The sequence below is a fragment of the Lipotes vexillifer genome, unplaced genomic scaffold (genome assembly GCF_000442215.2).
Source record: "Lipotes vexillifer unplaced genomic scaffold, Lipotes_vexillifer_v1.1 scaffold785, whole genome shotgun sequence".
Taxonomy (NCBI): Eukaryota; Metazoa; Chordata; class Mammalia; order Artiodactyla; family Lipotidae; genus Lipotes; species Lipotes vexillifer.
The window spans coordinates 679,894-692,680 of NW_006791778.1; the positions used below are offsets into that span (position 1 = coordinate 679,894).

At 45.1% G+C, this 12,787-nt stretch overlaps 1 protein-coding gene across 1 annotated transcript; it reads left to right on the forward strand.

Annotated features, from left to right (window-relative positions):
• Positions 1 to 2,095: 2,095 nt before the first annotated feature.
• PLET1 (placenta expressed transcript 1) lies at positions 2,096 to 12,399 on the forward strand. Its single transcript, XM_007464668.1, has 4 exons — positions 2,096 to 2,279; positions 5,944 to 6,145; positions 9,612 to 9,673; positions 11,861 to 12,399. Exons 1-4 carry the CDS (start codon positions 2,096 to 2,098, stop codon positions 12,397 to 12,399), a joined length of 987 nt encoding a protein of 328 aa, XP_007464730.1.
• The last annotated feature ends 388 nt before the right edge of the window (positions 12,400 to 12,787 follow it).

The following is a 12,787-nucleotide window of genomic DNA, read 5'->3' on the forward strand; positions in this document are numbered from 1 at the left end:
TTTTCTGTATGATCCTTTTTACCATTTCTATATCTTTATTAACATTCTTTTTAGTTGAGACATCATTCTTAAACTTTTATTCTTTAAACATGGCTTTTGTTAGTTCTTTGAACATATTTATAATGACTGAGTTAATGTTTTTGTCTAGTAAGTCCAACATTTGTACTTCCTCAGGGACAGTTTCTATTGGCTGGGAGTTTTTTTCTGTATACAGAACACACTTTCTTGTTCCTTTGTATGTCTTATAATTTTCTGTTGAAAACTGAACATTTAAAAAATATAATGTGACCATTGACCATTCTGCACACCAGATTCCCCTCCTTCTGAGGGTTTGTTGTAGTTCGCATTCGTTATTATTTGTTGTTGCTGCTGCTGCTGCTGTTTATTTAGCAACTTTTTTGAATTAATTCATTCTTCGAAGTCAGTATTCTTTATTATGTGTGGCCACTGAAGTCTCTGCTTAGTTAGCTTAGTGGTCAGCTAATGAATAGACAGAGATTTCCTAAGTGTCTTGAACCAATAAGTCTCTCAATCTTTGCCAACTTCCTCTCTGTGTACATGCATTCACTGGTCAAATAGGCAGTTTGCAACTCAGCCTTTGCTACATTTCTTACTTGTATAGACCCTCAAGGTCAGCCAGAGATAAGAGATTAGGGCTTTCTCAGATCTTTTCTGGGCATGTGCATAGCTCTGTACATGCAGATGACCTTTTAGATTCCCAGGAATTTGTCAGAGCTTTCCAAGGCCCCCAACCAACATCTCAGTCCCAGTTTTTTCTTTTAAATTTTGTGCTCAGCTCCTTGTTAGTCCCAGTTGCAACCACTGCTTCAGACAGCTGCAATGTTAAAAACTTCCTACTGATTATTTTCAACAAATACCCTAGCAATAAGGCTGTTTGCACAGAGAAAGTTCTGAAAGCCCTGAGAATTCAGCTTTATAGGCAATTTGCAGACAGGTCATATAGGGACAATTCTCTGGAAATGAAGCTTTTTGGAGCACTCCAAGCCCATTCTGTCCCCTCCCTATTGGCTGCTAGTTTGCTGGTCTTCATGGCTATCATAGTTGCAAGGCTGTTGGTTTCTAAGGCTACTTGAAGAGGTGGGGTAAGAGGGATGGGAACAGGGCAAGTTAAAATGCCTCGATGCTCACTATGTTTAATGAGATTCAGCCATTTTTCTTAAACAAACGCTCCTTGAATTGTTGCAAGTCTTCGCTTAATTTCTAGAGTTCTGAAAAAGTTGATTTAGACTGTTTTTGCTCATTGCTTTTCTGGAGGAGTAGGTTTTTCAGAGGTCCTCACTCCACCATTCTGTAAGTGCTTCTCCTGAAAAAACATTTATAAATATCTCTTTGATTCAATTCTACATTTTTTGTTTTCTTTCCACTCACACAGAATACATCTCTCCTCTTTTCTCCTTCAGTGAGTGAATTAAAATCAGAGAAGAAGTATGAAAAAAACATATTTTCTGATTTTTTTCCAGTAGTTTCCTTGTGCTACAGTAGTATAGAGGAAAGTGTCAGGCAGGAGCAAGGCGAACCAAAACTGTTTCTTTCCAAAGAAACAAATATAAATCCAGAAGCACAGTCTTTCTAGTTCTATGATAGTTGCAAAATGAACTGGGACAGGAGACATGTTCGATTAAGGAGACTTGGAAAGGGTATGTAATATTCCATGAAGAAAAGTGCTTTAATGCCTGAGTTTCCCGTAGGGAGAAGAGTGTAGTTCCTAAACAGGACAGGTATGTGATGATTACTCAACTCTGAATTTCACTTTGCCGGTATTAACCCCTTCTCACAGCTTCCTTCAAATGTCAGATGCTGAGGTGAATGAGAGGCAAAATAAAACCACGATCAGAACATTGCCCTTCATGAGCAAAACTGGAAGTGGCAAAGGGTCATGGTGACAGATACAAGGAGATTCATTCCTGGTGATATCTTGGGCCAAATTCCAGAAGCCAGTTCATCTTAGGGAGGAGTGGGCAGGAGATTTGCATGTATGACCTCACCCAGAAGTTCCAGCCCCAGAGCATATAAACAGGTGAGTTGTAGCTCTTACCCAGTTTCAGGCCCAGTAGTTTCCAAACAGATCAAGACCATGGCAATCCTCGGGTCCCTGCTGCTGCCACTGGGGCTGTTTCTGTGCCTTGGACTGCTGTGTTCTCCTGCCAGCTGTATAAATCACAATGACAACTGCATGCTCTTCAGTAAGGTCATTGTCGCCACTTACTCAGGAATCCATGCCAATCCAAACGTCTATAAAAGCAATACAGTCTACACAGGTAAGTAGAAGCCATTCTCTCTGCTGTCCTCTGTTTTCTGAGGGTAGATAAAACCAGAATTGCAGAACATACCCCTCCATCCCTGCTCTCAATGACACAAACAAAACATGTGATTTTGACCCGTCTGGGACACGGAGGCAGAAAGAGGGAGAATGAGAACATGTGAGAGGATGGGTTGGGTGGGACTATTTCCTATTTCTGCATGTCCCCTGTGTGAACCTGAGCCATGGGAGTCATTACATCCCAACACTCAGGTTAACCGGGTCCCAGCAAGAGCACAACTGCAGCAAGTTCTCTCACTTAAATAATTTGGGCTTTTTTTTTTTTTTTAACTTAAAACAGTCTGTATTGGGGGGGCGTTTTTATTATTTTAAGGGATAAAAATTGCACCACAGTTTGTAGTCTTTTCCCATCCACTTGATGAAACAATGCCACCATGGATGATTGTATACGGCACAACTCCAGGAGATGCTGTTCTCTTTTAGTCTGTGGGTGGAAAATCTAGTGAGCTAGACAGGGAAAGTATTATTATCCCACCTGATAAATGAGGAGCCTGAAGCTGAGAGAAGTTAAATGACTTGCTCAGGGTCTCACAGCTAATAAGTGGCAGAACTGCCTCCTGAATCTTAGTCTTTTCATTCCTAATCCAGTGCTTTTCTTTGAGGTGCCTAGAAATATTTTACAGACATCCCTTTTGGGATCAGTCAGACCTACAAGTCAAGGCAAGTGCTCTCGAATAACTTTCATAATAACAACAAATGTAATATGGCTGTTTACATGTACTAATGTATTTAGTCCTCACAATGACCTACTAGGTAGATACTGTTGTCATTCCCTGTGTGTCAATGAGAAAACAGAGGTAGAGATGCTAGTGACTTGCTCAGGTCACAGAGTTGCTTAAATGATGGACCTGCGACGTGAACCCGAGCATTCTAGCTTCAGAGACCCTGCTCTTAACCACTACACTATAAGCCTCTCAGTTAAGGTAATGAGAGCTAAGACGTCATACTGTGTGCCGAGTACTGTTCTAAGGCTAAATGCTATTATCTTCCCCATTTTACAGATGAGAACTGAAGCACAGGAAAGTTAAAGTTTTACCCAAGGTCACTAGTAGGTTGCACAGCTAACATTTGAACCTAAATAATAGCCAAGATTTGTCCTGCTTTGTCTAGCCAGGCCGTCCAGCTTCAGAGCCTGACTCCTCATCTACCATGTTATCCTGCCTCTCTTAGAACTCTAACCAAATTTTGCAGAGAACACCAGGGTGATATCTATACCCATGCTCTTCAGATTCCAGGCTTCAGCAGGAGCATGACTAGGTCTGCCTTCTTCTATTTTCTCTTGGGGACTGTCACTAAGTGCCTCAGCTGTGGTGGGTCTCCCTACGTCCCACTCCCTCAGGCAGCAGATCTTGTCCTAAACAGGGCAGGGAGGGTAATCTTGTGCTTCAAGATGAGGACCTGAGGGCATGTCTCAGACCTCTGACATAAGGTAACACATCACGAGGTGAAGAATTTTGCTGTTGAAATGGAAGAAAAAGAAACCTATCTTGTGAAGATGCAAGGGGTGTGGGGTTGGAGGTGGGGGTGGCAGAGGAGCCATGTGAAAGTAGGAAGACAGAAGAATCAAAAGATGATCCCTAAGACCCCTTGAAAGGGGACGTGCTGGATGAGGGGGACATCACAGCATCTACAGAGGCGCCGGGTAGAGCAGAGAGAAAGGAGAAGAGGAACTAAGGCTCACTGAATGCCTACTACGTGTCATGTACTTCTTTTTTTTTTTTTTTTTTGATATGTGGGCCTCTCACTGTCGTGGCCTTTCCCGTTGCCGGAAGCGCAAGCTCAGCGGCCATGGCTCACGGGCCCAGCCGCCCCGCGGCATGTGGGATCCTCCCAGACCGGGGCACGAACCCGTATCCCCTGCATCGGCAGGCGGACTCTCAACCACTGCGCCACCAGGGAGGCCCCGTGTCATGTACTTCTTATGAGGATCATAAGAGCCATGCGCTGGGTACTGCAAGCAACAGAAGCAGAAATATAAAACCAGAAATGTTTAGAGGCTCTAGAAGAGCACTTTGAAGGTTTTGGACAGGTGTGTGTCCTGATGGAAGTGTTGAGTGTGGAAGTCTGATCAGGCTGAAGCCTGAAGGGAGGGGACTGTGGAGGCCAGGAATCTGGATAATACAGATAACTAGGAGGGATGAAAGGCAGATGTAAGCCAGAGAGGGAGGTGGAAAACAGAAGAAAGGACAAAGGCAAGCCCAGGGGAGAGCTGACAGGCTTGATGACTGGATGACACCGTCGCTCATCACCATCCACCTCAGCACCATGCACACACATCTAGGACAAATGTCAGGTTCTCGCTGAGGAACTCAGGGTGGGGGGATCTGGCTCAGCAACGTTGACTGGCAAAAACAAACAGAACAGAGAAATGTTTCGTGCTAAGAATAACAATGGCAACTTATCCAACACCCACCAGTATTAAAGTCTTTACATTCTTCTCTTCAGTCTCCCAGGAACCTTTCAAGATAAGGTATCATGATCTCCATACAATGAGAGATAATGTCATTATCCTCAGACCTAGAACCAACCTTAGTGCAAAGTGGGCATTCAATAAATATTTGTGGAGTGAATGATGAACAGGAAAGAAACCAAGGATCGGAGGTGAAGTGACTTGGTCTTAAATGTTAGGGCTAGGATTCAGATCCAGGACTGTCTAATCCTATTGTGCTACAAGATCAATTTTCTTTATTTTGTAAAGGAGAAGTCTTTAAAAGAAGTTGGGGTGGCTGAAAGGACCCTAGCATTGAGAAATTTGTTCAGAAGGGATCTTCTAAGGGAGGAAATGGACAAACTGAAATAGTCTCTTGAAATTCCCTCCCTATTACACATCAGAAGGCTGAAAATAACAGGTGGAATTAACAAGTGTCAGTGGGGTCCCTGTGGGCACACGCTGGGCTAGGTCAACAGGTGAGACTCACCTGAGTGGACGGGGGTCAGGGAACCCTAAGTGCTTACTTAGAGGTACTTGGATTTGGGCCTTGGCAGGTACTTGGACTAGGTACCTGGATTAAGGCCTCTGGGTCTCAGAGGCACCCCCTTCCCTCACTCTCAACAACAAAGACCAAGAACATCAGCGTTTCTGGAACCAGGAAATAGGTTTTGCTTTGACTTGGCAGTAACAATTCCTTACTTCTTGAAGCACTTCCCAGGAGGCCCGCTTGACCCTTTCACATGCATCCACCCCTTCTCTCCCAACACTGCACTCCTCCTGAAAGAAGGCAGAACTCTCATCTGGCAGATAGGAACAGGGCTCAAGAGGTTAAAAGTCAGCCAGGACCTCATCCCTGATACGTAGCAAAACCAGGGCCAGAGTACAGGTCTTCTTTTGTTCACCTTTTCCTGTAGAAAACTTGGAAAACATGAAGAAGAACTAGGAAGAAAATAAAAACCATCTATAGCCCCACAACCAAGAAATCCCCATAGTTAATATCTTGAGGTATTTCCTTCCAGACTTTTTTCAACTTATTTCACAAAAATGGGACCACACTATATTTACATACTGCTTGTAACTTTCTTTTTTCACACTTAATTTTGATTTCATGACCCCCATCTCTTGTCTTACTGCACAGATGGCTGATTGTTTCCTTCTCATTTCCTCCTAGTGTCAGTTCCTGTGAATAACAGTATTAGCTCTGTGGTCCTGCGAGCAATAGACCAGCACAACTCAGTCATTGGCTCCTGGCAAAAAGCTGACAAGTATTGCAACAGCAGCATCTTGTACCACATGAAGAGCCCATACAGCAAGCTCTTCGAGGCAAAATGGGTATCTCCTAGTTCCATGAACATAACTGCAGTTGAGCTACAGTAAGAACCTATCCATATATGATTTGCTTTGGGCTTTTACAATTTCATATTATGTTTGTACAGTTTTATACTGACTTTGGAGGACTCAAAATGCAATCCAGATATGATGTGGATAATTCAGCAGCTGTACTCCTTTTCTACCTCACCATTCTTTGTCCTACCTTTATCTGTAGAAGTCTATACATCACATACACACACACACACACACACACACACACACACACACACACACACACACACCAGGTATGCTCAACATAAACAGAAAGAATTGGTGTTAAAGAAAACCAGAGCTGGATAGTAGTTAAAGCAAAACTAATGAATGAATGAACAAAAACAGATTGTATTCAGGACTATCACAATAAGAGAAAAGAGACCTCTGTATGGAACAAGTCTCAACTCTGAATACAACATGGGCAAGTGGGAATTTACAGCCCAGGAACAGGGTGAGGGCTCAGTGGATGGAAAATCACTAAGAGGAAACATCAAGACCTGTAAGGGGGCTCTGGCTAAACTGACCTAACAGGATTCTTGCTTAAGGGAGGCCAAGCTGATCCAATATCACCTGGGGGATAGTAGAGGATGAGGAATTCAATCAGATAATAAAGGTGATCAGATATCAAGTGTGGAAGGTTCTTGCTAAACTGACTTATGAGGATTCTGGCTAAAACTGGATTTTATAAGGAAGTGCACAGATGGGCCTGGGAGAAGGTTCCAGAGCCTGACTAAAGTTTGGTCAGGCAAAGAATCCTTGTCACTGGCACCCAGTTTGCTTCAAATTCTCTATATTCTCTCCTACTCCCACCCAATTCATTCCTATTAGTCTGGGGCAGACAGTACTCTAGAGCCAGGCAGGGTTGGGGGCAGCAGCAGCAAACAGCTAAAAATAAAGACACTCTTCTTGAAACCATCTGGCCACCTGAGCATTCCCCTCTCTGCCAACCCCCAGGGCAGTCCCCCAGGAGGCCTTGCTAAACTGGGGTGCCGAGAAGCTGCCAGTAGCCAAGAGCCTGGAGGAGGGGTACTCAGTCCCCATTGTTACCAAACCGAACTTGGGTCCACTCGCCTGCCGAACAGCAGAGCCAATTTACTGATTCCGGGTTGTGGTGAAGGAAAGTGCAGCGTTTATTGCAGGCACCAAGCAAGGAGAACAGGTGGCTCATGCTCAGAAGACCCGGCCTCCGCAATGGCTTTCAGGGAAGGTCTTTTAAAGGCCACATTTGGGGTGAAGTTTTCAGGGGGCATGACTTTCTTCTGATTGGTTGTTGGTGGTGAGGTAACAGGGTGATGCTTCAGGAATCTGAATCATCAACCTTCTGATTCCAATCAGTCTGGGGTCTACGTGCCTGTGGTCACCATATAGTCACCATCCTCCACTTGGGCAGGGGTCTTAGTTTCCTCAGAACAACTCAAAGATATGTGTCAGATTGTTATATGTATCCCTTGAGGAGAACTAGGACTCTGTTTTATCACTGAAGTATTATTTCTTGACTGCTTTCCTTTGTTTCTGCATTCCCTCACTTCCCTAATTAGTAACTGCTAAAGTCTGCTCTTTGGACCTCGAGGAGGGTCTAGGAGACTAAAGCCTTTTTCTACAAACAAGAAATGGGGGGACACGGAGGGGCTTTTGTACTAGGGTGGGCCCCCAGGGTCCTGCTTGGTTTCAGTCCCCCCATTTCTTTGATACTCTTCAATCCTAAGGAGAATGGGGGTGGGGAGTGGGACAAGAAAGAAAGTTTTTGATAGAGTGGTTCATCATAAACTCAGCAGGGGAATCTCAGTTTTAGGGGGACTCGGTTTCACCATGACACAGAGAATCATTTTTTAAAACATAGATTCATTTTGGAAATGGCTTGCTGGCAGAAAGTGTGATGATTGTACAATAAAACTGGCTTCCTCCTGTTGCACAAAATGGACACACTCAGATTCTGAGGTGAGGCCACCTGGGGACTCTACAAAAAACTTCCCTCCCAGCTAGGGATTTATTTTCAAGTTCACTTTAAGAACCAAATGTTGAGAGGTCCTTAACACTTTCAGACTGCCATTTTGTACTGAAAGGGCAGGTCTGACCATCAGGCCACGTCCACTATGAACTGCCACCAAGTCTCTATAGACAGCGGTGATGGTGACGCTGCCAAGTCACTCCAGCCTCTCCAGCCATGCCCAGGCCTGGTCAGACCTAGCTGGCTCTGGAGGAGGTGCCATTATGCCCACAGAGCGACCTGCATGACTAAAATCCAAAGGGAGCTGCTACAACCCAGCCTCACAATGACAGCAGCCCCTTAGAAGCCGGCCAGGGCTAATGAGGACAATCGTTTTCCTTTCATCTCGCCTCCTTAAGGCCTCCACACTCCATGCAACAACAGATAAAACACCAAATGGTGGTGACAGTCTTCAATGGGAACAGCACATTCCCACCAACAGTGCGGTCTCCAGACCCCTCTTCACTTGCACCTGCTGTGATGCACTGGCCTCTCTGCTTGTTTACGATGTACACACGCAGCCTTGATCAGCGAGGCTGACAAGGGGAGGGGAGCAGCACATACGATGGGGGAAGCCCACTACACTGAGTAGCGCAAGCTGAAGAGGTTCCTGCCCACCGAACTTTACAATGAGGGTTGGGAGGCAGGGCCTATACAGAAATAATTACTGAGGTTACACAGCACTTCCTCAGAAAGCACTCCCTGAACCCCCAGAACAAGTTCCGCTCCCTGTTTACTCACTCTCATCACTGCCACTGCTTCATTGCAATCACTTACTTGTCAGTTGACTATTCGGTTAAAGTCTCCAGGGTAAGAACCACACCTGCTGTGTTCACCACTGTTCCCTCAGCAGTAAGCACAGTGACTGGCATGTAGTGCACTCTCATTAATTGTTCAATGTATGAACAAGAGACTGATATAATAATGGACCCAATGATATCAGAACAACAGACCAAGCTGTACAGATCATTTAATGAACATTAAGCACCTATGACGCTACGTGTCAGGTGTTGTTGACAAAAGAACTTGCCTTCGAAGAGCTGGCCCTCCAGTCTGGGGAGAGGCTCACAGCAAGGCAGTGCAGTAGAGGGGCATGTCTCTCTGATGGAGCTCTGTCTGGGTCCATGACAACTAGGAGAAACAATATCATAGAGGCTACTGTCGAGTCTGTGGGCAGATGTGCCTGGGACTGGTATTACAAGCAGATAGCCTGAACAAAGACCAGCCGTGTATACCAGCCTGTGGGGAATCCAGGGTGCTGGTGTTGGTGGGGGAGAGGGATGGACATGATCTTCTCTGGAGCAAAACTGTGGAAGACCTTGGTCAAGACAGTATACAGCAGACCAGTACTGAATGATCTGCTACTTGTGCTGTAAAGAATTTAAGCACAAAAGGAACTAAGAAGTTGGGGTCCCCTGGGAAGGCAGTAATGTGAGCTGAACTTGTGAATTCCTCACCATTATCTCTCATCAATTTTCCCTCCACAGAGTCTTCACAGTCGATTTCCACAACATGGCTAGAGTTTCTTTTAAGATACTGAGAAGAAATGGTAAGTTCCTCTGCAGTCTATTTACATATCTGACAGTGAAATCCATTGGCCCGGAAAATTATCTTGTGGGTGCCCTAGAAAAAAGTCTTCTAATCATGCGTTACCCAGGTACCAGTTGAGTCTCCCAGCACCCTGAGGTCTACATAAGATTAGCTCAACCCCTTATCCTGTGCCCTGTGGAAAACAAAAGCCAATTCCAAGGGGCCTTCGATTCTCCTGGTCACTTGTGGCTCCAGACGCCGGCTTCCTTAGGAGCTGTTTCCATTCAACACCGCACAGACATGGATATGGAAGTTGGTTCCTTCCTCAATTTTCACAAGAATATCACCTCACACAGAGCCTTCATTGGTATAGCAGACTTTACCGAAGGGTTTAAGGGATGACAAGGGAGATTTGCACAAAGCAGGGTTGATAGCATAGAAAACCAATAATTTCATTAGTTCTCAGAGTGGCCTCTGGCCTCCAGCACAACCACCAGGAATTTCCACTTGCCTTTCCCAGCTGTAGTCCTCAACTTCAAACCATTCTGAGGCTCCCTGCCCTTCTCCCTTCTCTGCACCCTTCCTTCTCTCTTATCTCTCTCGCAAGCAAAAACAAATTCAAGAAACTGAGGCTCAGAAAAGATAGGTAATTTGCCCAAGGCCACACAGAAAGTAAATGGCAAAACGGGGACTCAAATTCCACATCTTATACTTTTCTCGACTTTTCTTAAACTTACTTTAAAACTATAAAGACAATCATTTTTTTAATGAAGTTTTTAAATACAAGCTTCAACCAAGAACAAGTAACATTAGTCTTTCTCAGTGTCCAGATAACAGGTCTTCCTCATGAGCCCCCAAACACTGAAATGCATCTAGTACGCTGCCCATTTTCCTGTCAGTCAAGCATTGCAAATGTGATCAAAGGCATATTTATCTTCAACAACAAATATTAAAGTGATTATGCCTAATGAAACTATTATATGAAAGCCTTAACTGTTTCCTTGGTGGTTTCCCCTCTGTGAAAAGTTTGGGATGTTATTTTCTTTCTCCAGAACACTTTTTTTTTTTTTTTTTACGGTATGCGGGCCTCTCACTGTTGTGGTCTCTCGCTCCGGATGCGCAGGCTCAGCGGCCATGGCTCACGGGCCCAGCCGCTCCGCGGCATGTGGGATCTTCCCAGACCGGGGCACAAACCCGCGTCCCCTGCATCGGCAGGCGGACTCTCAACCACTGCGCCACCAGGGAAGCCCTCCAGGACATTTTTGAAATGAACACTCATATAGATGTTAGGAAAGGAAAAAAAAAAAAAAGTTTGTCTCTAGTCAGGACTCTTTAGCTCCATGCTAATACAATCCAGATTTTAAAAAAGAAGAAAGCAGTTCTATTCAGACTTTGGGCTCAGTGGTGTGCTAGAGAAACATTTGCCCAGAGGAAGAGTTAAATGAGATAAGACAATGCCACAGAGCTAGAAGGCGCCCTGCAAGTGGGCAGAATGTACAGGTATGCGCAAATTGCTTTGCATTTCCCTTCTTCGTCCTTATAGTCCCCTCTGTGGTTCACTCAGACCCTTGGAAGTATCATTGCCAAGCTCCAGTTTTTCAGGATCAGACAACCCCCCAGGGATGTAGGCCTGGCTTTCTCTGCTTCTCTGCAAGGCAACCTCAGAGAACCAACATGTGGTCAGATCAATGCTTGTGAAAATGACCAATGCCTCAGACACCACAAAAAGGAATTCAAGCATTTGGACAGGGCCTCCTTCCACTTCCTTTAAAGCCGAGTCAGCCATCCTCAAGTCTGGATGGTGTCTAGTTCTTATAACCTTTACATGGAAACTTTGAAATTAGCAAAAAAAAATAAAATAAAATTGTACCACTCTGGATCATATTTGCACTGATTGATCGAATATAATATTAAGGACATGAGGACATTTGAAGGCAGACTACCTTCCCAACAGCAAATTCAATAGTTATGTAAGTTCAGTATAAATTCCTTCTTCCATAGATCTTAAGGTCAGAGTGTTTCTTATTTTTTGTTCCTTAACATTCTGTACCCCTAGTTTCCCCTCCTCTACATACACTTGGCCCTTGCGAAGTGTTCACTGAATTCTGCCCGTGAACTCTGGCTCCAGCATTCCATCACATTAGCCTCTTTTCTCTAGTGCCCACTCGCCACCCAAAAGAGGTCCTGATGCCATTTTTTTTCCCAGGGACAACCTCAGACTTGACCACCAAGATCTCCACAATCAAGCCAACCATAGCCACAACCCCAATCCCAACCCACAAGCTAACCACAACCCCGACCCACAAACTAACCACAACCCCGACCCACAAACTAAACACAAGCCCGACCCACAAACTAACCACAACCCCGACCCACAAACTAACCACAACCCCGACCCACAAACTAACCACAACCCCGACCCACAAACTAACCACAACCCCGACCCACAAACTAACCACAACCCCGACCCACAAACTAAACACAAGCCCGACCCACAAACTAAACACAACCCCGACCCACAAACTAACCACAACCCCGACCCACAAACTAACCACAACCCCGACCCACAAACTAACCACAACCCCGACCCACAAACTAACCACAACCCACAAACTAACCACAACCCACGAGTTAACCACAACCCGAACCACAGCCAAAAGCTCGGCCAACAGAGCCTTCCTCAGCCCCATGAGAGATGCCATTCAGATCCTGCTCGTCTTTCTCACCAGCAAACTCCTCTTCTAGAAGGAAACTGGGGGAACAATTGCTTCTGCCTCCACTGCACCCTTCTATGTTCAGTCCCAAGCCAGGGCTCTGACCTGTGTGAATGAAGACTCTGCATTCTCAGAGGTACAACTCTATTGCCACTGCTTCAGACCCAAACGGAGACCTGAGGGTCACTTAGTGGAGGGTAGCCAGTCCGCTCACTGCTGTTCAACTGGATCTCTCAGGACACAAATTAGGCTTTTTGTAACCTGGTCTGGGTGTAACTTGGAATTCTGGCTCTTAATTTAACATGTCGACAGCCAATTCCGTAGTCAGTCTAAACTTTTGTTTAGATGTAACACCAGTAGTATTTGAAGGGAAAGAAAATAAGAATGTACCATGTCTGAGTAGCCAAGGATAGGGAAAG